This window comes from Sander vitreus, chromosome 20, assembly GCF_031162955.1.
Source record: "Sander vitreus isolate 19-12246 chromosome 20, sanVit1, whole genome shotgun sequence".
Taxonomy (NCBI): Eukaryota; Metazoa; Chordata; class Actinopteri; order Perciformes; family Percidae; genus Sander; species Sander vitreus.
This window is the reverse complement of record NC_135874.1, coordinates 17,638,217-17,664,767: the sequence shown is the minus strand read 5'-3', so window position 1 is coordinate 17,664,767 and position 26,551 is coordinate 17,638,217. Positions and strand designations below refer to the sequence as shown.

General features: G+C 42.2%; 1 protein-coding gene across 1 annotated transcript; it reads right to left on the bottom strand.

Moving 5' to 3' along the window:
- Nucleotides 1–588: 588 nt before the first annotated feature.
- eif2ak4 (eukaryotic translation initiation factor 2 alpha kinase 4) lies at nucleotides 589–26,435 on the bottom strand. Its single transcript, XM_078278300.1, has 39 exons — nucleotides 26,080–26,435; nucleotides 25,816–25,931; nucleotides 23,038–23,140; nucleotides 22,788–22,961; nucleotides 21,703–21,783; nucleotides 20,495–20,646; nucleotides 20,316–20,416; nucleotides 20,055–20,212; nucleotides 19,396–19,934; nucleotides 18,646–18,761; nucleotides 17,877–18,031; nucleotides 17,306–17,745; nucleotides 17,139–17,211; nucleotides 16,961–17,050; nucleotides 16,743–16,865; nucleotides 16,017–16,121; nucleotides 15,746–15,809; nucleotides 15,566–15,645; nucleotides 15,327–15,428; nucleotides 15,180–15,230; nucleotides 14,841–15,077; nucleotides 13,850–13,925; nucleotides 13,407–13,528; nucleotides 13,039–13,088; nucleotides 12,531–12,699; nucleotides 11,775–11,891; nucleotides 11,568–11,633; nucleotides 11,295–11,465; nucleotides 11,064–11,198; nucleotides 10,740–10,847; nucleotides 10,191–10,319; nucleotides 7,344–7,430; nucleotides 7,074–7,186; nucleotides 6,928–6,983; nucleotides 6,383–6,480; nucleotides 5,540–5,608; nucleotides 4,639–4,683; nucleotides 3,633–3,748; nucleotides 589–1,073 (listed from the first exon to the last, which is right to left on the bottom strand). Exons 1-39 carry the CDS (start codon nucleotides 26,209–26,211, stop codon nucleotides 1,016–1,018), a joined length of 4,977 nt encoding a protein of 1,658 aa, XP_078134426.1. The 5' UTR covers nucleotides 26,212–26,435; the 3' UTR covers nucleotides 589–1,015.
- Between the last annotated feature and the right edge of the window lie 116 nt (nucleotides 26,436–26,551).

Below are 26,551 nucleotides of genomic sequence, written 5' to 3'. Positions count from 1 at the left end.
GTGACTTTTTCAAACCTCGGTATACCTTGAAACCGGTAACCGGCCCGTGCCTACTCCAGTGTTTGATATATCCATGCCTGGGAAACTGACCCTAATGTTGACTTTATTGATCCTTCCGGAGAAGCTTTCTCACCTTGAAGTTTATGAGCAAGCTTTGACGGACAAGTCAAAACAACAGCACAGTCTGCACTGAGGATTATCCAGATTTCCAGCATGCCTGGCCTGCGTGTATTTGTGTTTTTCTGTGTTTTATTAGCGTATTGGATAGACGAGGTCTACTTGCTTTCTCTAGCACTCAAATCTCAGAAGACCCCCCTCAGAAACAACCTACTAAACACATCTGCAAGTGCTACTGAAATAAGAGAACAAGGACAAGCGTTTAGATCTAAAGCAACGAAGAGAAGACAAAGTCCCATTTGGAGCCGAATTCCAGGGCCAGATGTGCATGAGCCCACAAATCTTCTAGTGAAGTTAAAAACCACTAACAGATACCATCTTGAATGACATCACTGCACTTTAGGGAATTGTTCCTCCAACCCAGTTCAAGGCTGCAAACACGTACAATTAAAACAGACACAAAATCACAGCTTCATGTGGGAAAAGGTGATTTATTTCTACTATCCATCCCGTTGCTAATTAGACATGTAAAATTGTTGCCTTTATGGGACATAATCTTCAGTAAAAAGCCCTTTCTCTTTCACCTTCTATAGTTCTATTAAGGCAATAAAGTCAAGTTGTCCATGGTTGTCTGAGAAAGACCACAAAACACTGCAAGGTTTTGGGAAAGCTCTGGATTTTGGGTCAAATAGCTGAATTACTATTCAACATGGTAAAAAAAAAACACACACACAAACAAACCTCATGTCTTTGGGGCTCTTGCTTTCCAAAAAGAAAAGCTACGAGTCTGTAAGTCTTCGAGGAGATTCTGTAGGTCCAAGGTTGAAAACAGTCTCTGGGAGATACTGAGCCTCAAGCTGAGCGGGACATCTCCCAGGCCAGTGGAACCCCCTGGTTTTCAGAGAAGGATCTTGTAATAGTCATCCTTGTAGCTGTACAACACCACCACACCCAACCTGCAGGAGGACGTCATCAGTTATAAGATTCAAAAGAATATTTAAAAAAAATCATTATGCAGAACCTCCAAATTGGACATCTAAAAATAAGGACAGTGACATTCAGCCTGGAGGGGAACCCTGCCAAGAGTCCCACAATGAGAGTAGAAATGAACAAAAACAAAAGTCAAAATTACTCGAACTGTGATACTTATGGTAATCACTTAACTTTTCAACTAGCGCCATCATCAGGTCACATTTTTAATCTGTCCAATACTTTGGTTTATGACCAAACGCTCAACAAATGACATTTCAATCAGCCTCAGCTGTGCTAATTAGCAAACGTTAGCATGCCAAAACGCTAAATTAAGATGGTGAACATGGTCAACATTATACCTGCTTAACACGTTAGCATGCTGACGTTAACTCAAAGCACCACTGTGCCGAAGTACAGCCTCACATAGCTGCTAGCATGACTTTGTAATAAAATACAGGTCTTGCCCACAGTGCAAGGCTAAAAGGAAGGCTCAGTGACTGTGAAGCCCTTGGGATAAGTTTAGTTTATGTGTCGTGCTGCAGCCAGGTGACTGCACGTGGCATTTAGCCCACTCGTCTGGCCTCAGTTGCCTGTGCCCCACATTCATTGAAAACAACTAAACAAACACATAAAAACACGCTGAATATATCCATTGTTGCCTCTGTGACGCTCATTTATCAGTTGAGACTTCATTCCAGTCAGGAAATTAAAACCAACTGCTCTGGAGAGGCAGAAAAGAGAAGCTTTGATTTTTATTTTTTTGGGGTGGGGTTGGGGTGGGGGTGGTTGTTACCATTTCATTCATGAAAGAGAACATTTGCTGAATCCCTCACAGGGTTGCTCTCCATGGGGATTCACAAGTGTCACAACACAAAAAGCTCAAACACTGAGGATTTAGCCTGGGCTTTGGAAAAAATGTTCTGCTGGGAAGCTCAGGGACATTAACCGCTCGAGTCCACAACCCCAGCAATGGATGAAGTTAATCTCAATCAACTTGGGTGTTAAGAGACAGACATCAGAAGACCAAACAAGGCAAATCCTTCTCCAAATTTCACCTCAGGAAATGGGATCAGCTGAGGATTTAATGTTCTTCAAGGTAGTAGTTATGCGTATTACAGCTTCCTTTGAAGGACTGACTGTCACTGTTACACCTGGAGTGTGGGGGCTTGGTCGGAGCTTTAGAGTGGCAGCTGCTCATAAAAGGAAGTCTGCCTTTTTTAAGTGGTCTTTAATCTATTCTGCTGTTTGCCTCAGGTTTCATTTTAATAAAAATAACAAGTCAGTAGTGGATGGAAAGGTGGGGGTGAGTGGAGAAGCGAGGCAGTGGGGTCTCTGGCTCATCTTCTCTCTTCATCTACAACGGTTTGTTCAGAAAATGTCAGTAAAAATCATAAATCAGGTTCCTTCCGTTTATTAACTTTTGAGAGGAGAAACATTTTGACAAGGCTGTGCTAATTACCAGATGTTCCACTTCATTCAAGTATTATTTATTTACCTCTTTAAATAAGCCTTCACCCTCTAACACCCTCTTGTTTTTTTTACGTGTCGGTTTTATTGCTTCACTTGTTTTTAAAGTGCTTAATGTACTGGATTTATTGTAAAGTGTTATATATTATTATTATTATTTATTCAAATGATTAAATAATTCAAGAAATGTTGGTTGGTCGGTCCACCACTTTGGCCCCGTTAACACCTATTGGATGGATTGCCATGATTCTCTCCCTTACCACTAGCACCACCAGCAGGGTAACATTTTTGGTTCTCGGCCAACTATTGCATCGATAGGATTGCCATGACATGTGGTACAGACACACATGGGGCCCAGAGGACAATTCCTAATAACTTTGGGGATCCCCTGACTTTTGATCTAGCACATCCATAAGGTCAGTTCCATAAGTTTTGACTTATCCAGTGAATTATCTCAACAACACAATAGATGGATTAGCTCAACTTTTGTAGACATTCATGGTCAAGTGAATGAATCATACTGACTCTTTGTTTTCTTTAGACTATACATGATATAGCGAGCTAGGCCTGGCAGGAAACATAGCTAGATCCGCAACCAGTCGTTCTTTTTCTAACTTCGTTTGGTGTTTGACTATGGAAATCGCCTCAGCGTGACCAACTATGGAAGCTCCAATGACACCACGTCTGTCTGTGACAGACAGGTCGAACTGTGCTAGGGCCACGCCCCTCATATAATCACAGTCGACCAGCTCCTTACATATCATTCTCGCTTTCTTCCCGTGAAGAAACTATACTAAGCTCCCTCAGCGCTTCTAGGCTAGCTTGGTTGGTTATCTGCTAAATAGTTCACAGACGGACCATTAAGGACTACGTCGCCAAACGCAGTTCCCGACCCAGTCTGATTTGTTGAGTAAGTACTTTGCAGGAAGTTTTTACCTTGTTGTTATAAGCAGTGTCCTCGTCAAGGCAATCTGCTCTTCTGTCGGCTAGTCGGTATTTGTTTATCGGTTGCTTAGCTGTGTAACTCTTTTACCCTCTCACAGGACTACACAAACATGCCAAGGCACCCGACTCACTTTTTGGTAATTTTTAAATGGTGGATCTCATCGCAGATGGACTTCAGGTAGCGCTGCTTGGGGAGACGAGACAGCAGAGTCTTCACACTGCTGTTGAACTGATCTTCGCTATCAAACTGGAAAGAAAAAACCAGGGGTTAATGCAACAAAATGGGAAAGAGTGCAGGCTAGGTGACAAAATGTGACACACAAGACTGCTCACTGACATCAAATAAAGCCTGGTACAGATTAGTTTTACTTTGAGGCTATCCAACACAACGCCTCACAAGGTGTCAGTTTCTTCATGTTTGTTAACAGAAAACTAGACGGCATTTTAGAGGAATAAATGGGGTTTTTCATCTGCAGCCTTTGGAGTATATTTTTGTATGTCAAGTGTAGTGGGGCAGTGAAGGCACAAAGCTTCAGTGGGTTTATAGATCTCCTTGGCTTCTTGTGTGACTTTGGGTAATTTGCCATATTTGAAACAGGCCTTTCCTGCACGCCTGGCTATACCCACTGTGTATTGTCATGCGTTTTATATACTAAATGTGTTTTCTTTGACACGTGCTGCAAGGGGCCGACTGTATAGGTGGCCCATTCATTTATGGAGTGGATGCTTTTGCTTATATAACAGTGGTGTTAAGAGTGTTTTTTAGCTTTCTTCATGTTTTTAACCTCTGCTCTTAGGAAACAGTTTTTTTATGAGTGCAGCCTTGGTCAAGAGTTTGGAATGTGAATATTAACATCTCTTAAGTATGCGTTTTGTAGTATGTGTCTGTCCCATGGGTAAGCCTTTTTTAAATGAGTGCAAGTTAGAGCCTTTAGCATATCTCCACGGCTGTAGAAAAAGGCAGGGTGTTCCCTCACTTCACTCCTCATCAGGACTGTAAGGAAGGAGACGGGATCCCCTCTTCCTGTCTAGGATCTTGACCTCTATTGGCCGTTCTTTCCACCTCCCACCCTTCATTAAGGATGTAGCCTTTTATTAACTCTGCAATGGTCTTGATGAAGCCAGTAGGGAACCAACCTCTAGAGACAGGAAGTTGATCAGTGTTTCCTTCTGCAAGTCCACCTGCAGGATACAAAACAAGCAGGGTTACACAAAAACACAATGGAGCCTTATCTCATGTTGCAACAACACCACAAACGCATTTATAATCAAGCTAAAAATATCAACCGTTGCACCCGCTGCCCAATAGCTTGTGTAATTCTTTCAACAGAAGATAATCCAGTTTACTCTGACATCAGTAAATTACTTATAATTCCACTTTCACAATGCTCTCACCAGGCTTGAAAGCACTCCATGTCCCTTTAACAGGAAGGGTCTAATGGCCTCCTGGGTTTATCATTGGAAAATGAGTCCTGCTGTGTTCCAATCTGACTGAAAGACAAGCAGGCTGCTGACTGGCAACAACGAAGACTTATAGGACTGTGCAACTGCTTACCAGAATCAAGGTGATTATGTTTCAATAACTTGGATTTACTGTTGCGTCGCTGATGCAATCCAGACCGCAACAGGGATGACAAATGTATTTAGAGTATGCGGCGACATGGTAAATAAGACAAGCATGCATGATTTACTTTGAGAATATCTGGCCATAAATCTACAACACAACCACAAATAAACTCAATATGGCAGCCATTTACATCCCCTGAAATGACACGGTGATTGCCTTCTGTTTAGCGTTCATTGTTCTGTAGCAACTGGAAGGGATTCACAGCCATCTTAACCTCCAGCGGGGGGGTTTTAGCACGGAGCAAATAGCTATAAAAGGGCTGCTCCCAGTGATGTTTGTGGTTTTAGCTATCAAAAGGACTTTTCTTGCTCTGTGATTTCACACATGAATTCAAGAGATAAGGTGGGAGAGCAGAAAAAGAGGAGCTGGGATTGGGAGGGATAAAAGGGGGTAAACAAACAAATGACTTACTGCCAGAACCTCAATGTCATTGCTCTTGTTCTGCAAATTGCTACCGAGATTCTGTAATCTGGTTTGGATCTGAAAGAGAGGCAGTTAGAGAAAAACAAAGTAAGAAAGAAAATTGAATAGGCTAGAAGAAAAAAAGTTGTTCCCATGATCAAAATGTAGGGGGGAAAATCATCTTCAAATGCAGTCATTTTATAATCAAACCATTGTCCTGTCCTACAGTTACAGGCTACATGCACCATATTCTTAACGACAAATACTGCAATGTTTAAGATAGACTCACAGAGACACAAAGAAGAAGTGAATATATGACGAAGAGACTACTAGTAACATAAGTCAAGACCTTGTATCACCTTTATGTGGTTTCAAAAAAAGATAAATGCAGGTATGAGGAGACAATCTCTCTTCAGACAATACAATAAACAATAACATATTTAAGTTTTAATTACATTTTCAATCAACAGTTGCACTTTAGAGGACTACTTCACCAGCAACAATCTCAGAGAAATCAGAGAAAACAACCTTTTTACCCAATGTTCCTGTGTTTACTTCTCTTGCGATGTTCACTGTAAATGAAGGTACTTAATGGAGTTTTTTCTGTACTTGTGGTGTTGTAGAGAAATATTTAGATGAGCAAGTGCAGAGACATGGTCAAGAATGGCAAACATTTGCAACTAATTTTGGTGGCCCCCTCAGAATATCTGGCAGAACCCAATCAATTCAGTAATGAAACAACCTACAGCCTTCAGCATCAGAACAGGTGGCAGAAGATGCACTGTGTGTGTGTGTGTGTGTGTGTGTGTGTGTGTGTGTGTGTGTGTGTGTGTGTGTGTGTGTATCACAAACCTGAGTCTCATAGCGTCGTCTAGCACTGGAAGAAACTTTTTCCGGGCTGATGACGTTCACATTCATGCTGCCATTGCTCCCATGCTGTTCTGAAGAGCCTGGAGACAGAAAAAAGGATTATCTTAAGTAAATCCTAGCTTAATCTCACATTTACACATTCCAATGAGATGACAGTGAAAACTTTGTTTAACTTGTTACTCAATTTAATTAAATCTGTTTGTTGGCTACCTATGTGCATGCCAGAAGTTGTGAACACTTACATTATTTTATTGCCCTAATCAAATGTCAATCTGGGTAACAAATCAGTTAAATGCCAGAAGTGAACATGCAACACTTGGATCAGTCATACTTTGCAGATGCCACATTGATCACAATATTGCGTTTCATAATTTAACACTTTTATTGCAGCACTTTGGTTCAGTCAAAGCACGATTGTATGAAAACAGAGGTGCGACTGTTTCATGCTGCAGTAAGACGTAATGTTACAAATATACAGTTTAGTCTGTATACAGAGGCTGACTGTAAAGAGCAAGTGGTAATCAGACCTGTGGTGTTGAGCAGTGATCCTTTAGGGTTCTGCGACATGCTTTCAGAGATTTCTCTGCAGGGGCACAATGACAACATTATACAAGAACAACCCTCTTACAACATTTAGACATCTGAGCAGCACATTAAACCAGAATGTCTTTACCTGGTGTTTCTGTCCTCAAAGAATTTGGTCCGACACTTCTGAATGATGTGGTCCGCCAAGTCCGACTCAGGGATCCGTTTCTCAGACTGTCTGTCCTTCTCAAAGGATTTGACCTAAAGACAGAAAATGACTTTAACATGTGCTACTGTACACAACATTTCCATAATTCTTTCTTATCAAAACTGTTTGGAAAGCATCATGATCTACAATGCTAAAGTAAAAAAAACATCTCAAAATGTAAAATAATACTACTCTGTAAGGCTGGTTTACCTTCACATAGTTTCCCTCCTTGTCAGAGACCAGGGCCATGCAGTTGATGCCGGCCAGCCTGCAGTGCTCCATCAATGTCTCTTGAGACTACACACACCACACACAACACACACACACACACACACACACACACACACACACACACACAATGGGAGTGATGGTTTAAGGGTGCAGCTCAGCTGAACTACGAGTAAATATTCATTTTCACAACATACTGCATGTGTGAGCCAATCACTGCTAGATATCTGGTTGCAGTGGCTTGATGATGACCTTTCCCCGTGTTTCACTGTTGGGGCTTGAGGATGCCGGCCAGACGGCCCGCGTGGGTCGAGTTTAGAGCGAGGTGTTTACTGAACCTGCAGACGGCTGAAAGCTTGCTGCCGTCATACAACTTTTACAGAGTGCTTTCTTCCATTAATTACTAAAAGAATCATGAGTCAAGTTTGACGTTCAAGTTAGAAAATCTTCTGAAAATGGAGAGCTCATTCGGAACACTGGACTCATCATAGCTTCAAAAAATTCTTCTATAGCGGCATTCAGTCAGTATAAATAGAGTTTTGCTTGGAACAAGAGTGTGAGTGTGCACTGTGCTGGGAGTCAAGACCAAAAATCAATGTGTATTCAGGTAATGCATTCAACCATGACGGTGTGTATGCATGTGTTTGTGTCAGCCTAATTAATTCCCAATAACTTCAGCCTGAAAGTTTCATTTGGCTGCTGCGCTAGACGAGCTAACGGTGGTGCAGAACAGACCCTTCTGTGTGTGTGTGTGTATGTGTGTGTGTGTGTGTGTGTGTGTGTGTGTGCGTGTGTATGTTACTTCACCTCGTCATCATTTAGGCACTGAAACTTCCTCTTTTCTTCCAACTTTCTCATTGACAGAACAAATTAAGTCAAAAGGTAAGCAATTGCCCGGAGACCAGTGGGCAGCTCTGGGCCATATGCCTAAGCCGACCGCATGTGGAAGGGGTTTGCCATATTTGGCTAATAAAAGCTAAAAGAGTGTAACTGTCTTCTGAGGATGAATTAAAGCTGCATATTCGGGTTGTTAAGAGGCCAGCATGTGAAAGGGGTTAACAAAAGTCTAGCGAAGGAGGAGGGATGAGTGAGGAGGTCCAAACAAGGTGTTCTCACCATCTCGCCACTGGCACCGCCAGCATTCATGATCAACAAATAACCACAGAAAGACTTTTGATAATTTGAATGTAATGCTGCTTGTTTTCAGCCAAACCCAACCTTTCCCAAATGCTTCAAAGGACTACTTAGGGGAAATAAAGGTGGCCAATCACCTATGTCCTGTGCCAGTACAAAAGACAATGAAGACCATTAAACCACAGGTGGAACGTTAAAAACAATAGGTCATAAAGATGAAAGGAGGAAAAAAAACATGTGGGCGTAGCAATATTCCAGGGAGGGTGTTTACACCAACACACAAACACAAGGCTTGTCACATAAACATAAAGAATGTGACAGAGGCATGGCATCAGGAGTTTTGGACCAGAAGATAAATAACTTCACTTTGAAGGGACTGATCTCAGCGTGGCTGTTTCCGAACAAGAGCTTATCATTAAATGTATTTGGAAGCTTGTCTTGACTAACAGATGATTATTGCAATAACAAAATAAATCCACATTGTATTGTCCCAATATGGCCAGCAAAGCCTCTTTCAAATGCAACCACAAAGTGGCAGTTCATTCTCTGGGATGTTTACTATTTCTGATGCTGTCACGATAAGTCTGTTGCTGACGGAGGAAGTGTCGCCCTCTGTAGGAGGCAGAAAGTTACTACAGGACAAGAAGGAAACTACCTATTTTACATAATGGCTAATTCCAATTCAGGGATCTACAAAGTCAGATTGTGGTTGAGTTTTTTTTTTTTTTTTGTTTTTTGTTTTTTACATACAACAAACATGACGGCTCAGTTATATAATTATTACTGTATGAACACAAACTCAATGAAATCCTTCTGCTTGAATTACTACATGTACAGTGCTGCTGTAGCTGCGTCCTGTCTCCAGATTCCTTCATTTCCTTTCGCAGATCCGGAAGCAACAGCTAGGGAGTGACTTACTGAGAAGTGGACTCTGTTTCCTTTAGCAAAATCATATTCAGGCTTTGGCCTTAATGGCTCTGGCATGACTTTGTTTGTTTTAAAAGCATTTTTACAGCAGTAATGCTTATTTACAGGTCAATCGTCTGCACTTTTTGATATTTTCAATTTAATATTTTGTTAAAAATACAATAAAAACATATGAAAAGCTTACCATCTTTTTTTTTTTGTCATTTATAAATGCAGGCAAAGTGTATGTTTATAGTTTAAAAGTTTCACTGCTGACAAATTCTGACACTTTAAGTGCTTTTTTTAACTCCCAGATCCCAACTGAAAACATTTCACTAAACCAACATAAAAAGGTACCATGTGCAGTCTTTGACCACTAGAAGCACTGTGGTGCAATATTTCTATGTGCACGCACGTGCACGCACACATGGTTGACGGGATACACATTACTGATAATGGTTTAACCCACTGATCTCCAGTGGGTGGTACTGCACCAGCAAATGGAGGGAATTAGACGACTGCTAGCAAGCAAACATTGATGCAGGTTTCAAAATGTAAACCAAAGAAATGCCTCTGCAAATGCTGTATGAGGAAGGAAATTGATTCAACACTTTTGTACGACTTCAACGATACAAACAATGCGCTTTGGTGAATAACACAGAATGTAGACATACCTTTGTTTACAGTAAAACTCCACAGAGCACGGTTAAATCAAAACTGGCTTGAGTTGAGTTTCCACCCTGAAACCATTCAGACAAATTATTCACGTCTATCAGGCAGGCTGCTCACCTGTGAGACATCATAGGCGATGTCTGCAGAGACGCCGGTGCTCCACAGCTTCTGGACAACATTGATGGCTCTGGACATTGAAGAATGCCCCACGGGGACCACCAGCGCATCGCAGGAGCTCACTGATGGCTGATATACAGATAAAATAGAGAAGGGAAAAAAGATGCAGTTAACTGTAGTAAAATAACTTCATGACATAACTGTAATAAATAAGTAATTTCAATACTTCTGTCTTTACACCTAAACAGTATTCTCGGCACATCGTTTCACATTCTGAATATAGAAAATGATGCACCTCCAAAAATAACTCCATGGCGTCAAGAGTCACAATGATCATAGTTATTAGCATGTTTTAAAAGTGGATGTGTGGCGGCCGTCTGCTGTAATAAGGCATCATTAAATATGTAGCCGTCTGCTGCTCCTTCATTACAATAATTAGGAATGTCAGATCCCTGACTGTGTGTGTGTGTGTGTGTGTGTGTGTGTGTGTGTGTGTGTGTGTGTGTGTGTGTGTGTGTGTGTGTGTGTGTGTGTGTGTCTCTCTCTCACTGGCTCCTCCATGTTGGCTATAGCAGCACAGACTTTGTCCAGGGCCACACTGGCCCCGACTGCAGAGGGCACCGGCACTGTGGGAGCTGGCCCTCGAAACTCCAGGATCTAGCAGTACAGAGAATAAAGCACATGAAGGTACCACACAGACTGACAGATCACCGCCACTGCATCATATGGAAATAATGGAATACAGACAGAAGAGTTATTTGAATATGGAAGAAATATGGTTCACATATATGCATGTGTAGAATATAAACGTTTGGACACATTTCTTTTAAATAATAGCTGCAGATTTTTGTCATGATTTGACAGAAAACCTACCAAGTGGTCGTAGCGTCCTCCAGCAGCCACTATATCCGGAACAGTTCGCTTGCGTTTCCTGATGAAAGCCACAAACTGGAAGATGACCCCAGAGTGATGCTGCACCTTGTATACTAGGCCTAAGTTAACCACCACCTATAGAGAGGATACATCTGCGTTAAAAATGGGAAAAGACATTCACAGTGGCTCTTCTTTGAGACATAACATTCATTTACCCAGAATCCAAATCACCTGCAGTTTAACTCCCAGTCTACGCAGTAGCACTGTGAGCTCCTCCAGGTCCTTGAGGCCCTGCTTGGCCAGTTGGGTGACAGCGGTCTTCTGTTTGGTGAGTGATGTCAGCAGTGGCGCCAGGTCCTGCAGATTCCCCTTCTGTTCTATGTATTTGAACAGCGTCTGAAACTGGATGCAACAGAGCAGGGAATCTCAATGTGAGAACAAGTGTGCTGCAGCAGCAGGACTGATTATTTTTACAGGAGGTTCATGCACCTGGTGGACACTTACACTGTTGGTTGACAGGGGTAAGTTGTAGAACTTTGCCTCCACCTCACGTTTGGTCAGCTTTTCGCTCTGGGGCAAAAGACCATAAGAATGTTACCACTGCTATATTTGGGAAGAACACAATTATATATTTTCACACCAGGATATTAGCATTATTAACAGTCACGTATTGTGAACAACATCTGTGATGCACGTGTGACCTGCACTGACCATAGCGTCACACAGTATCGTGGAGGCCTGGCTCAGTTTGTCCTCAGGGACTCCACAGTGGAGCAGGATGGCCTTCAACAAGCTGGTGTGGTTCAGGTAAATGTTATAGTTCCTTTCCTGTGGTCACAGAACACACGCAAACACACCTTTAACCCTCTCAACTGCAATTACAGTCAAAACCAAGAGCACTACTGTACAATGAGCCTCAGTGAATAATGACTGTTGTGTCCTGCTGCCCTCTCATTCTCTTTGACTCACATATTCTTAAGAGCTTTCACACAAAGAGCAGGATGGTGGAGAGGATCAGAAACAGGATCTATGAGGGATGAGGCAGCGGCCAGACCCCTGGGGTGACTGGGTTCATGAAACATGCAAGGAGAGCTGCGACTGGGGAGTGACACAGCACTGGGTTGTGTGGACAGGAAATGGATTGTACTGGGAGGCAGGGAAGGAAGTGGACAGAGCTGTGCATTACAGAGTTACTATGCAAATAATAAATATGGTGTAAATCTGTTCAACAGTCCTTACATATGTACTTTGGTATGTAAGGAATGCAAGTGGGAAGTGAAAAGGGAAAAAACAACAATGGGACAGGTTGCGATGATGGCATCCGTAGGAAAATACAATAGAATACAATACAATAGATGCATCCAGCCCATCGTCAGACTGCTCTGAATGTGAATCAAGACGGGGCAGCACAGCACAAACTGTCAGCTCACTGGACCATTTAAAATACAGGAAGTTCATGTGTGTAACCTGGAGCACGGGGAATTCCTGGACTATTTCATATATGGTGTAAATGGTCTCGGCATCAGGGAGCAGGCTGTTAGTGACGGGTGTGATGATGTCAAAGGCACACTCCAGAAGCTCCCTTGGGTGCGCGCGATCTAGCTTCCTGGGGCGGAATACGCGTTCGATGCTATACCTTGAGAAAGAATAAGAGAAGCACAGAAACACTGATTATTCCTAACATGAATGTCAGTTTTCATGAGAACTTTTTTACTTGGTGGTGACTTGACTTAATATTATACTTATTGTATTACTTATGTATTGAATAATATATAATATAATATTGATATATTATATCACAAAAACATCACCATTTTCCTAACTGTAACTACTAACTTTTACGTTAAAGGAAAAAAAAAAAGAGAAGACAAACAGGTTCCTATGAAACAGTCAGTGTGATTTATAAGTTACCAATAACTGTAACATATAAATGTGTATAGCTAACAGCTTGCTGTGTTAAATCATTTTACTTTACCTCTTCAGATGCGTTATATTATTGCGAGCGACGAATCTTGAAAACGCCATCTGAAGTAAAAAAAGAGTTGAGACATTGGGTGCACACGTATAATGACAGTGAAGTCAGTGCATACCAGGCTGTAATCAATCACAGTGTCGAAACAACCATTTAGTCCTCAGGGTTTCCTGAGGTAGCAGGATCTAAAGGCGGCTGCTGATTGCAGCCTCACACTGTGTGTGTGCTTGCATATGCTGATGCAAATAGTTGTATAATTAGTGTTTGTATGCAAGCACGGACATGCACGCCTGCACGTGTGTGTGTGTGTGTGTGTGTGTGTGTGTGTGTGTGTGTGTGTGTGTGTGTCTCTGTCTGTCTGTCTGTCTCACGCGGAGGTCATAGGGCAGTGTAACCAGCATTCCACTGTGGTCCATGAAGCAGGCCAGCTCGCTGCCATCATACAACTTTCTGTTTCTGGGGAGGAGCAGCGGTGTCTGGAGACGCACCGCACCTGAAAACAACCATGTATTACTGCAACATCTGCATAAGATAACATAACCCTCACCCTAAAAGAGATGATGCATGTGAGCAGATACCAACTGAGCATAAACAAATAAGTACAGCTGGACATCATCAGCAGTGTGCATAAAAATAACACTAGCACCTGCACAGAATCTTCGCTGTCCAACAGTGCACTTATTGTTTAGCCGTTACTCACTGGAGCAGATGTTGGGGTCCCAAAAACGGGCTTACAGCAGGTCAGAAGTGGTTCGCAGCGGACAGTCAACAAAGACTCACACGCACACTCATCAAACAACCGTAGTGTACTCACCATGCTTCTTGAAGATCCTGGTGATTGTTTCATACACATGCTGCTGCAATTTGGCACCGTTAAAGCTGAAGCTGCCCTGGAGGGAGACCAAACAAACAGCCTCTGTTAGGGATCGGGAGACATCGATTAAGCATTAACAGGCCTTCTGCTGGTCGGTTATACAGACCAGATGAGTGAAGTAGCACTGAGGGGTTGGTCAGACATTCATATGTCTGCAGTGACATCTTCAGGTAGAGAGGGGAACAACTTGCAGAGTACATTAACTGCCTTTCTAGCATGGCTTTACACTGAATTCACCACATATCCTAAATACAGCCTTTCATACGTAATGGTCCAATATTGTAAAAAAATGGGATTACCATGATTCCCATCTTTTTTATTATTATTATAAAGCAGGTCTAGGTGCTATACTGTGAAAGTATCAAAACACTCAATCCACAGAGAAATGCACACAGCCTGTACTCAGAAACTGTGTCTTTAAATGAGCCGTCAGGACTTCCATTTGGTTGTAATATAGTATAATGTCACAGATATACTAGACAGGTGCTAAAACGTTGCAAAGAGTTTCAGAGGTTGAATACAGCTACAGAGTGTATGAGAAAAACAATGGGTTTTTTGAACATTAAAGTATGTAAACATGCACTAGCAAAAACCCAAAATACAATGTGATATGAACCTGAATGAGCATGATAGGGGACCTTTATAAAAAAAAAACTAATCTCTGTCTCTAAGGACAACATTAAATACATTTCTTAAATTTTCAAATGGCAGACACATGACCGTCCCTCTGGTCTTGTATAAAATATTGTAAATATAATATCTTGTATATTAATATTTGTATATGTTTTTAAGTCCTTACTGTATATACCACACATGCATTATTTAAATAAATGCCAACATTTAAACCATTCATATGCTAAGTCCAGCACATAACTGGTACAATATGGCCACATGTAAGAAAAATAAAGCACAGCCAAAGCAGTAGCCATACCTTGTGTAGGTCTATGTCGTAGGTGTAATCCATTACTGGAGAGGTGTTCTGGGCAAACAGCTGGCCCACCATGTTGCGGTAGGCCTTGCCGTTGATATTGGCCATGGTGTGCTGCAGCACCTCATGCAGCTCTGACTCCTCCATCTGTGGTGGAGGCAGCAGTTCACTCTTCAGCAGCTCCTGGGCCGTGGGCCGCAGGGCCGGGTCGTGTTTCAACAGCCACTCTATCACTTTCCTCTGATAGATGCAAAAAAGAGACACAGAGATCCATTCTATTGTTAGACTGAGAACACAGAGGAGAAATATTCATGTCAAAATGCTGTGCTACACCGTCCTCACCTGTGTTCCTTGCTCATATGCAGTGAAGTCCTCAGGGAAGACCATGGGCTCCTGCAGCATTAAAAGAGACAAGTAGTCAGTAACAAGCCAGTTTTAAAGTCCCATGCAGCCTGCGTGGATTACTCCCAGTCCTGAACATAAACGTACCACACGTAGCTGGCTCAGGACAGAGATGCGCTCCGCCCCCGTGGTCATGGGCCGGTAGCACATCTCAAACAAGATGATGCCCAGGCTAAACAGGTCCACTTTCTGAGGACAGAAAGAATGGATGAAAACCAGACACTCAAAAACTCAGTGGTGGAACGATAACAAACAAAAGTCCCACGGAAGCAACTGCACAAGCTTAAACGATATTTTATTATTTCAATAAAAATCTGAACTCTTACTTGGTTGTAGGTGGCTTTGGTGTTTCCTTGAACCTCCGGACTGACGTAGAGCGCAGTACCAACCATGCCTGTCATGTTACCTGTAGAATAGGGATGCCAAGTCAGCACAGTGTCAGGAAAGAACACGCATATCAGACAAAACAGAGTTACACCGTGTGAATGTATTCAAACTCTCTGCACCTGTTGGGTCTGGTTTGGGCATCACTGCTGAGCCGCCCTCCTCCACTTCAAATGTACCTGCAGCCTGAGAGAGATAAACAGTATCTCCAGAAGAATGTCTTCATCACTGGAGTTATACATTTGATGTAGATGAACAAGCTACTGTTAAGCTAAGTAATGAGACACACACAGTTTTAATGTTTCACACAAAATCCTTCACATTAACTCCACATAACAAGCCTGTCAACATGGTGAAGCTGTTAACTGAATACCACATTAAAGTAATGCATACCACATTAGCAGGATGGTCTGTCGCCAGGCCAAAGTCTCCAATCTTCACATGGTCTTGTGAGTCAAGGAAGATGTTGACAGGCTTCAAGTCCCTGTGAATCATGCCCTAAAAGAGAGGATGATGGTTGAATAGATCTGCTCGGTCATGAGTAATGGAAAACATGGCTTTCCTCTTGTTAACATTTATGGTACTGAAGAAATGCACAGCTAACTTTAAAGGAGGGTGAAACCTCAAACACATTAGTCTATATCTACGACGTTCCACTTCCGGGATTGCTCAGTTCCCCCAAAAAATTCTGCCGGATTTCACTCTTTATGGCCGGATGTCCTTTACCTTACGCTTTCTTTGTGTTGGAATTTTAACTCCGGTGGATTTATGAGGACTATGGTTAACTGCTCCTCAGATCTCTGCAGGGGAAATCCAGACAGATAGCTAGACTATCTGTCCAATCTGAGTTTGCTGTTGCAAAACTACTTTTGAACGTACACGTTCCACCAAAACAAGTTCTTTCCCGAGGCTATTTTGCAGCGGCACCGTGGATCTGCCAGGTGCTTAGCGCCGCCCATGACAACTGTGATTGGTTTAAAGAAATGCCAATAAACCAGAGCACGTTTTTCTCCCATCCTGGAATGACGTGTGGACTAGCCAGACCCTCCTCCGCAACGCTGTAGAGGAAGGTCTGGCAAAGCGAGGCTACAAACACATCAACGCGCACAGATTAAACACCTGCTCGTGGATGTAAGCCAGGCCGTCCAGTATTTCCCTGAAGAGTCTCCATAACCGATTCTGGTCCTGGTGCAGGCCGTGATCTATTGTGTCCCTTAAAGTGCTCTTTTCACAGTATTCCATCTGTCAGGAACAGAAAACATGCATTAGATGTGAGGCAGAGACCTCTAGTGGTAAACAATAAATAAATTAAGAATGAAGTTGAAGCTTGTACATACTTGTATGTACAAGTGATGTGCTATTAGGAGGGGTCGATCGGAGTCTGTGCTCTCCGTCGTGTTGATCACTGGCATTTTGCTTGGCTCAACCTGCCAGAGGAAGCACCATTAGTTGCACTTTGCCTGACGATGACAAACACTAATAAGAGAATGAATAATGAAGTGTAAATATTCAAACCTCTGACATCTCGTCTGTACTTTCATCGCCATTGTCAAAGATAATGTCACTACTTGAGTCACTGTCTGATGGCCTAAAATCCACACACAAAAATGGTGATGTATCAAGAGTTTGTGCAGGAGAAAGTCTTGCTGGATTTACTGGCACTAAAAAAAAAAAACACTTACAAAAAAGAGGCCCCAAACACATCTTCTTCGTCGTCGTCGTCATCATCATCATCATCACTCGACTGGTGTCTGCTACATTTGGCGCTGGAGGATCTCTCGATGGAGGTGGACCACTCCACCGAGCTCGACAGGGCTGGAGGTGGCGCGATGTCCTCTGCGTTGTCAGCGAGGCCCAGCTCGTTGATGCCCTGCCGAGGCTCTTTGCGCTGAGGAGGCTTGTCGGCAGTGCTCAAAGGCTCAGAGCTGTCGGTGTTGCTCAGCACCCCTCCCGAGGGCGTCTCATGCCGCTCGATCCACGCATTGTAGTAGCGGACAATATTCTCATGGTTAAGGCGCGAGAGCAGCGTCACCTCGCCTTTGATCCGTCTGAACTGTTTACTAGCTGGGTTGACCTGGATGCGCTTCACAGCATAGTAGCAGCCGTCTAGGTTATTCTGAACCTGGAGATGCAGGAGAGGGAAAGTAGAAGAGACAGAGTGGACGCAAAGAAATCAAAGCCAGCTTTCTTGCCATTGTAACGGCATCTCCCAAGAAAGCTAGTGTGTAAACATTTTTTTTTAAAAGAGCCTACCTTAATAACAGCACCAAAGGCTCCCTTTCCAAGAAGCTGGAGTTCCTCAAACTCATTAAAGTAGCGAGAAAACTGCCTCAGCACCCCGGAACTGAATGGACCATTGAGGATGTGGCTCTGTGGGATGACTGATGATGGAAAGTCCACAGCGGGATCTGAGATGACAAAACATGACGAACTACTGGATTGCTTTGTTGGAGAAGTTGTATGACATCACAAAGTTGGGGGTTAGATCAGCTCCCTCTTCTTTACACTGTTTATACTTATTATGCAAAAACAAAATGGAAACACCTGTACAATGTAATACAATAATCCTGTAATAAATACTAATGCTGAAAACATTTGTCAATTCATCAGTTTGTCAAACAAAAGATTGGTCTGCAACAATTGAAATAATATAATTATAATTGATTCATCGTTTACATCATTTATCGCGCAAACATTTACTCTGCTTTCACCTTCTCAAATGTAAGTAGTGCTGCTGGGAAAATCAGTATCTTTCTATTGTTTGGACAAAATGAGCTATTTGAAGACATCATCTTGTTTTTTGTGATGCACATTTTTCAGATCGTTCTGATATAATATAGACTAAAATATTTCACAGTTAAGTTCTTACAAAGAAATATCTAACTTAATTGTTGGTTTAATTGTTTCTTGACTCAATTTTAGCATATGTGGTACTTTGCGGTTTCGTTCTACGGAATTTTAAATGGTGTTTCTAATATTTTGTCCACCTCATTTACACATTGTATGTGGGCGTGTATATCACCTTCTGGGCTGGTCTCTTGGTGCTGTGGCAGGTTTTTAGGCGATGGAGGCTTGAGGAAGGAGTGGTCTAAAAGCTGCTGGGTTGTCCAGCGTTCAGCATCATTCAGGCACACACACCTATGACAAAGACACATACAGCATAAAAGACGGATAAACTGTAGAACAGGAACACTCTAGTCTATTGTACTGATCCACATTGTGCTGGTGGTCTGCTGACAACACAAAGCAGTCATATCAAAAACAAGGTCTGTATAATCTAAATTAACCCTTTGTATAAAACAACTTTATGTGAAAACCAGTTTTAAACAGCCAGGAAAGCAAGTAGACAGACTATAACTATATATAACATCAAGACCTACAGGAACAAACCAGGGTTTTTGCATGTTTTAGCCTATTTACATCAAATCACATATGCTTCACATTACTGCCAACCATTTTCCAAGGCATGGCCCTCAGCTTTAGAGTTTTGAATGTGTTTTTCTCCTTTACAGGCAGTCACTGGTTTCCCTTCATGGCTACAGGGTAAATCAACTCGGAGACACAACACTTTCTTAGCATTATATCTTTCAGTGTAGCGCTGCAACGATAAGTCAGTTAATAGATTGAAATGAGTCTATCGTAAGAAAATAATCCAACAACTATACTGTATAATGGCAAGTATATGTATACATGATTTATAGATTTATAGTAAATAAGATGAAACACTGGTATACTGCTGGTATAAGCTGCTGGTGTATCCATCCATACATACTTGTGGAGGAAATCCTGGAAGTCAGCAGGCAGGCTGGCTGGCACTGTCACTGGATACTGCTGCACCTCCTTCCCCTGACTCAGAGCCAGCAGCATCAGCCCCAAGTTCCAGACGTCCCCTTTTTTGCCCGTTTTCGTTGGCATCGTCGTATCCTCTGAGAAACGCACGTGGGCTTGCTCAAAAATGTCCTCTTTGCAGATGTCAGCCAACCTCTTCGATAAGCTGTAATCAGTCAGTCGGACGTTGCCCTCGGAGTCCAGCAGCACGCTGGAGGCCCCCAGCTGTTTGTGGACCACAGAGTTGGAGTGAAGGTAGTCAAGAGCAGCCAGCAGCTGGGCCGTGTAGTGGCACAGTTTATCCAAAGGGACCGGGGTGTGGCTGATGAGGCTTTTGGTCAAGTTGGTGCCGGGCACATGCTCCACCAGCAGGTTAACTATGAGGCAGTCCTCTTTCTCAGTGGAGCTCAGCGCCATGTAGTGTACCAAGTTCGGGTGATCCAGCCGCAGGAGGGAGTTGAACTCATTTTCTGCCCCGTGGATCTACACAGGAATTCAAAAGCATAGTATTTCAGAAGTGTTTTTCCTGCTCTTAAACACAGTCAAATGCACTATTTAACCATTCAATTCATAATGATAATAACTGCTATCTTCTCTACTTGCCTGCTTTTTGCAGTTCTCAATCCTTCCTTTCTCCTGGCTGGTGAAGAATTTGCCCAACTTCTGCTTCCAGCGTAGCGACCACTCGTAGATCACAGCAAAGTCCCCTGAGTTTGCCTCAAATCCATAATAAACGTTGCGGCCGAGCCTCTCGCTCACACCTGCCAGAATCATGAACACAGACGTTAATGTACATACAGGTTATTGGGGTGGATTAAGCGACTTTTGCACCAGAACGTGATGATCGTCTCAGACAGCTCTCACCTAAGCTTTTCCCTCTGTGGACAACAAGTTCTCCAAAAGTGCTGCTGTGGAAGTGAAGAAGCTCTTGGGAGCGAGGGTTGTCTTCATTAATCGTGTCACGTCTGGGAAAACAGATACAACTTTAAGCATTATTACAATGTTTCTTTAACATGAGGTGCATCCGTTGGTTTGCTGTGTACCTGTGGCGTGTATTTGAGGCAGTTCGACGGCGGTTAGTGGCTGCTTTCTTGGCTTCTATCAGTTCAGGAGTAGCTCCACCCGGGCTGGGTGGGCTCCTCCCTAACATGGAGCCGTTAGCAGGGCCTGGCTGCTCCATACTCTCAAGTCGCTCCTGTGAATATGAACACCACACAAAAGGTCAATCACAACACCATTTTTGTTCATGTGATTTTTCTGCGAGCAATACAAACTGTGCATGTTTTACTGTTTTTCTGTGGAGATCAGCAGAGCTGTATAGTAACGAAGTAGAACTACTTCACTACTCTACTTAAGTACTAAAAGGCTGTATCTGTACTCTTCTGGAGTATTATTTTTTTCTCCTACTTCCACTTTTACTTGAGTTTAATACTTTTACTCCGATAGATTTTTTATGTGCTGCATCGTTACTCGTTACTGTTGTGAATTCCTCACGCTACGGAGACTGTGTAGGTTAGTGTGTGTACGTTAGTTACGTACGCTAATTACGTAATTTACGTAAGATTCTTTTCATTACGGTTGCCCGTTCAGAAGTCAGAGACGATGTAAATTAGTACTCTTTCTATTTAGCTATTGTTGCAGCAGATTAAGCTATTCCTGCGTTGTTTCAGTCTGCAGTGAGTCCTTAATGTTAACCGTTTGACTCTGTGATGTGAAGCTGCTAGTTTATCTGTATTTTGCTAGCTTGCTAACTTTCCTGTTCATCACACACGTTACTAGCTAGTGTGTGATAACTTTTTGGGGGCTTTAATCGTTACTGTGCTGGAGAGGATGTTTATTTTACTTGCACAGTGTGAACATTTTTACATTTTATTTCAGTATTTGTTCATATTTGTTATTTTTAATATAATTCATATTTGTTAATTCCTTCGGCTACAGACTTGGCTAAACATTTGACATAATATAAACAATATGATATTCAAACTTTTTACTGCTTTCTTGAATAACTAAATAACACAATACTTGTACTTTTACTTTCAGTACTTGAGTAGTACATTTTAAAATAAACTACTTGCAATACTTAAGTACAAAAAATGTTGAATACTTTAGTACTTCTACTTAAGTGTTGTGCTTAAAGAGCACTTCTACTCAAATCACTTTTTTGATAGAGCACTTGTACTTTTACTCAAGTATGGGTCTCTAGTACTTTATACACCTCTGGAGATCAGTAGAAATGGTGCAGCACAGTCACCTGTTTGGCTATCTCCTTTCTTCTCTTTTCCTCTCGTTTCTCCTCTTCTCTTCTTTGGATTTCAGCCATGATCTCTTTTTCCTACACAAACAAAAAAAATCTCAGTCAACATCCCGTTGAACTGGAACTTTCGTCAGTTGTTGGGGGTTCCGTTATTTAAGGAAATAACAACATGCTACATACACACACGTTACAAAAATCATCTATAATTTCCCAAACTCTGGGAAGAGGTCTTTCAGCAAAGGCAATCCAAGCAAGTGTGTAGCAGAAGTATCTTATTCTGCATTTTTGTGTGTAGTTAGATGTAGATTACTAGTTAATCTATCTCTTAACTAGTTATTATTATAGAATTTCTGGTGACTTGACTATATATACACATCTTTCATTTATTATTTAGCTGATGAGTTATCGGCTTCTTATTCACAGTATTAGCGGTAATTTAGTTTCAATTACACAGAAAAGGTAAGATTAATTTAAAAAGTTAACAGGTAAGATTATAGCTCCCATAGACTATATCCACGACGTTCCACTTCCGGGATTGCTCTCGTTCTGCCGGAAATTCCGCCGGAAATTCCGCCGGATGTCACTCTTTTCGGTTGTCCTTTACCTTACGCTTTCTTTGTGTTGGAATTCTAAACTCCGGTGGATTTATGAGGACTATGGTTAACTGCTCCTCAGATTTCTGCAGGGTAAATCCAGACAGCTAGCTAGACTATCTGTCCAATCTGAGTTTTCTGTTGCACGACTAAAAAAACATTTGAACGTACACGTCCCACCAAAACAAGTTCCTTCCCGAAGTTATTTGGCAGCGGCACCGTGGCTCCGCTCGGCGCATAGCACCGTCCAAGACGATTGGTTTAAAGAAATGCCAATAAACCAGAGCACGTTTTTCTCCCATCCTGGAATGTTGTGTGGACTCGCCAGACCCTCCTCCGCAGCGCTGAGGAGGAAGGTCTAGCAATGTGAGACAATGGCTCCCACAAGAGGAAATTTAAGTTCCTTTGTGAATGGGTCGGACAAATCACTTAGAAATAACATTAGCATAAAACTAATCCAGAATGAATAGCTTTCTGTCTTTTCCTAACCATCTCCTCCTCCTGCTTGCGCCGCTGGTCCATCTTCTGCTGCTCCTCCTGGGCTCGCTTCTCCTGCTGTCTGCGTTGGTTCTTCAGCATCTCCTCGTGGAAGGAGCTTGACGGGGGCTTGTTGTGCTCACTCAGGAAGCCCTGGATATAGTCTGCTAGCTCGTAAATCATCACCTAGGTGGACAGGTAGGTAGGTAGGTTAAAAGTAGTCCGTTTATATACTTGTATCTGTGTATCTTGGCATCCTCACCTCCCCGCATCGTATTGCAGCCAGCTTGGTGATTTCACTCTGAAGGTTCTGGAGGTTTTCATTCGATAGACCTTTGGCATTATTCAGCTCCAGCTCCGGAGGCCTGTAGGTGCCCCAAGACATAAGTTACCAAGAGTGAATGACCACTAGTATGCACTAAGAGGACATTCACAACTCCACAGTGGATCTTTGTTCTCATTTTGTCTTGTTAACGGTCAGAGAGGCATATATGGCAGCTGTCCTGCATGTTAAACAGCCACAGTTTGAAAATATGCATCATCTTTCTCATTTCTTTTCGATCAAGTGGGGGTCGGACTGTTTTTAGTTAGTTAGTGAAAAATCTCCGTTGTCATTTAGTGGTGACTGTGCTTTTAGCTCTTGTCCTATTTCCTTCAAGCTGTACTGTATATTATGTGTTCATGCATGTGCTTATTCCTGTTGGTCAGATATTAGTTCCAACATCCGCAAATCAATCATGAGTCAAATCTCTTTACAAATTAAAAGCAGTTTTTATAATGTGTATGACATGAGACATACTGTAATTGGTGGGCACTGTAAGGAACAGGTAATATGTGAATGTAGAGAGCGGACGATGCTGATAACAGACACTGAGAGGGGTGGAGGCGGGACCCATTAAAGTACATTATTGTCCAGGAGCCTTCTAGCCTGTTAATCCAGCCAAAATGTTGACCCAAGCAGGCCGCTTTGCCAGAATAAAATTGGCTAAAATGTAGATTTAAATCTGCAACTATCTGAACAATAAAAACAAATATTAGGAATCTGACGAGACATGCAGTACCAGGATTTCTGGATAAGATACCACTTAGTCACAACTCTGTTTTGCATACACAAGTAAAGATTAGGCTCTAAGGCTGAGTAGTACTTTATTTCTTGTGTGAACTCATATGTTTTAACACAAGACACTCTTAGTATCCAAAAACACAACACACTCTTTTGAGAAACTGGGAATAAATGAAAATACAGTGGGGCAAAAAAGTATTTAGTCAGCCACCAATTGTGCAAGTTCTCCCACTTAAAAAGATGAGAGAGGCCTGTAATTTTCATCATAGGTACACTTCAACTATGACAAAATGAGAAGAAAAAAAAAATCGAGAAAATCACATTGTAGGATTTTTAATGAATTTATTTGCAAATTCCATGGGAAAATAAGTATTTGGTCACCTACAAACAAGCAAGATTTCTGGCTCTCACAGACCTGTAACTTCTTCTTTAAGAGGCTCCTCTGTCCTCCACTCGTTACCTGTATTAATGGCACCTGTTTGAACTTGTTATCAGTATAAAAGACACCTGTCCACAACCTCAAACAGTCACACTCCAAACTCCACTATGGCCAAGACCAAAGAGCTGTCAAAGGACACCAGAAACTAAATTGTAGACCTGCACCAGGCTGGGAAGACTGAATCTGCAATAGGTAAGCAGCTTGGTTTGAAGAAATCAACTGTGGGAGCAATTATAAGAAAATGGAGGACATACAAGACCACTAATGATCTCCCTCGATCCGGGGCTCCACACAAGATCTCACCCTGTGGGGTCAAAATGATCACAAGAACGGTGAGCAAAAATCCCAGAACCACACGGTGGGCCCTAGTGAATGACCTGCAGAGAGCTGGGACCAAAGTAAAAAAGGCTACCATCAGTAACACACTACGCCGCCAGGGACTCAAATCCTGCAGTGCCAGACGTGTCCCCCTGCTTAAGCCAGTACATGTCCAGGCCCGTCTGGAGTTTGCTAGAGAGCATTTGGATGATCCAGAAGAGGATTAGGAGAATGTCATATGGTCAGATGAAACCAAAATAGAACTTTTTGGTAAAAACTTCGTTTGACCTCTGTCATTGCCAACAAAGGGTATATAACAAAGTATTGAGATGAACTTTTGTTATTGACCAAATACTTATTTTCCACCATAATTTGCAAATAAATTCATTAAAAATCCTACAATGTGATTTTCTTTTCTCATTTTGTCTCTCATAGTTGAAGTGTACCAATGATGAAAATTACAGGCCGCTCTCATCTTTTTAAGTGGGAGAACTTGCACAATTGGTGACTGACTAAATACTTTTTTGCCCCACTGTAAATAAACTTGCCAATGCTGCTAACGTCAACTGTTCCATTTTAATGCTTCAAAGATAGTGTTTTTTTCTTCTTTGTTGCAAGTTTCGAGAACATACAGTGCATCGGTCAGACATACAAATATATTGTGTAGAAACAATATTTAAACAGTGTGATATCATGAATATATGTAGAGGAAAAAGAAATAAGTAAATAAAACTAATTAAGACTTGTAGAAAAAAACAAGGTTGCAAAGCATTTTTCTTCTAGTATAATCTAACTACAGTGTCACAAGTTATAATCCCACATTCAGATAAATATCTCTTGCTTTTTATAGCAATTTTGTTTCCAGAATTTTGATAAGAGATAAGATAAGTGTCCAAATAATCTCACGAATAAAGAATTTGCCAAGAATAATGAAAAGGTTTACAATATATTAAAGTTTGAAGTTGTTTAGAGAGCATTCCAATAAGATATAGGCAGCCTCAACATGAGTTTCTCTGACCAGTAGTTTCCAGAATGTTTCTCAGTATGTGGACAGACAATGAATAAGTATACTATCTGACTCAGTTATACATTACTAAAGATACAATGTTATAACAATGTATCTTTAGTAATGTATACATGGGGACATGATTTAGAGACAGCTTCATACAGGAGTAGCACGGAAACCAAAGTTACACCCTTGGTCAGGGGTCAGTACTCACACGTCAGGGTATGTGGATGGGCATTTGACCTGCAAATCCACAGTCACGTAGCATTCCTGTCCATTGTTTAGTCCGTTGGGCCGCAGGCAGAGATGCACCTCTGGAGGCCTTTTAACCTGAAAATACAGTCAATGAATCCTCATTGGTAGAGCGGATCACCTCGGATCACAACACGTATAGTCTAGTATTAGTAATGCGTTAACTTTTACCCATAATCGGCTCACTAAAGGCGGTGCATTCTGCAAACATCTCTAGCTAACGTACCTTCCAAGGATCCTTGTTACGCAGATCCTGGAAATCATCTCCAAAGATAGACGCGAGAGCTTCTAGCTCATTTTCCTGCTGGACCGTGTAGTCGTCTGTCCCTTCTGTTGAAGTGTGCTGCTGACTGCTCATTCTTCTTCCTTTAACTACATGGCAGTCCCACTGTGCTGTCACACTCGCAGCCGCCAGATAAGAGGCTTCGCTGCGCTCACCGCCACCCTCCTCTGTCCCTTTGTTAAGTCAAACGTTAGCAAATACTCACCTTACTGTCATTAACTAAGCATTCGCTAACTTATCACACAAGCGACCATACATCCTGCCACAACAACGCTGCCAACTGGCGCATGGATGTTGCGAGCTGTGTCGCAGGGGAAACGTCATCACGTTGCTTTCTTAAAAATGGCCTCTAGAGGGCAGTAATCATCCTAACTGTCTGATGCTGGGAACGGAATGTTCAGCGTAATTGTTCCCC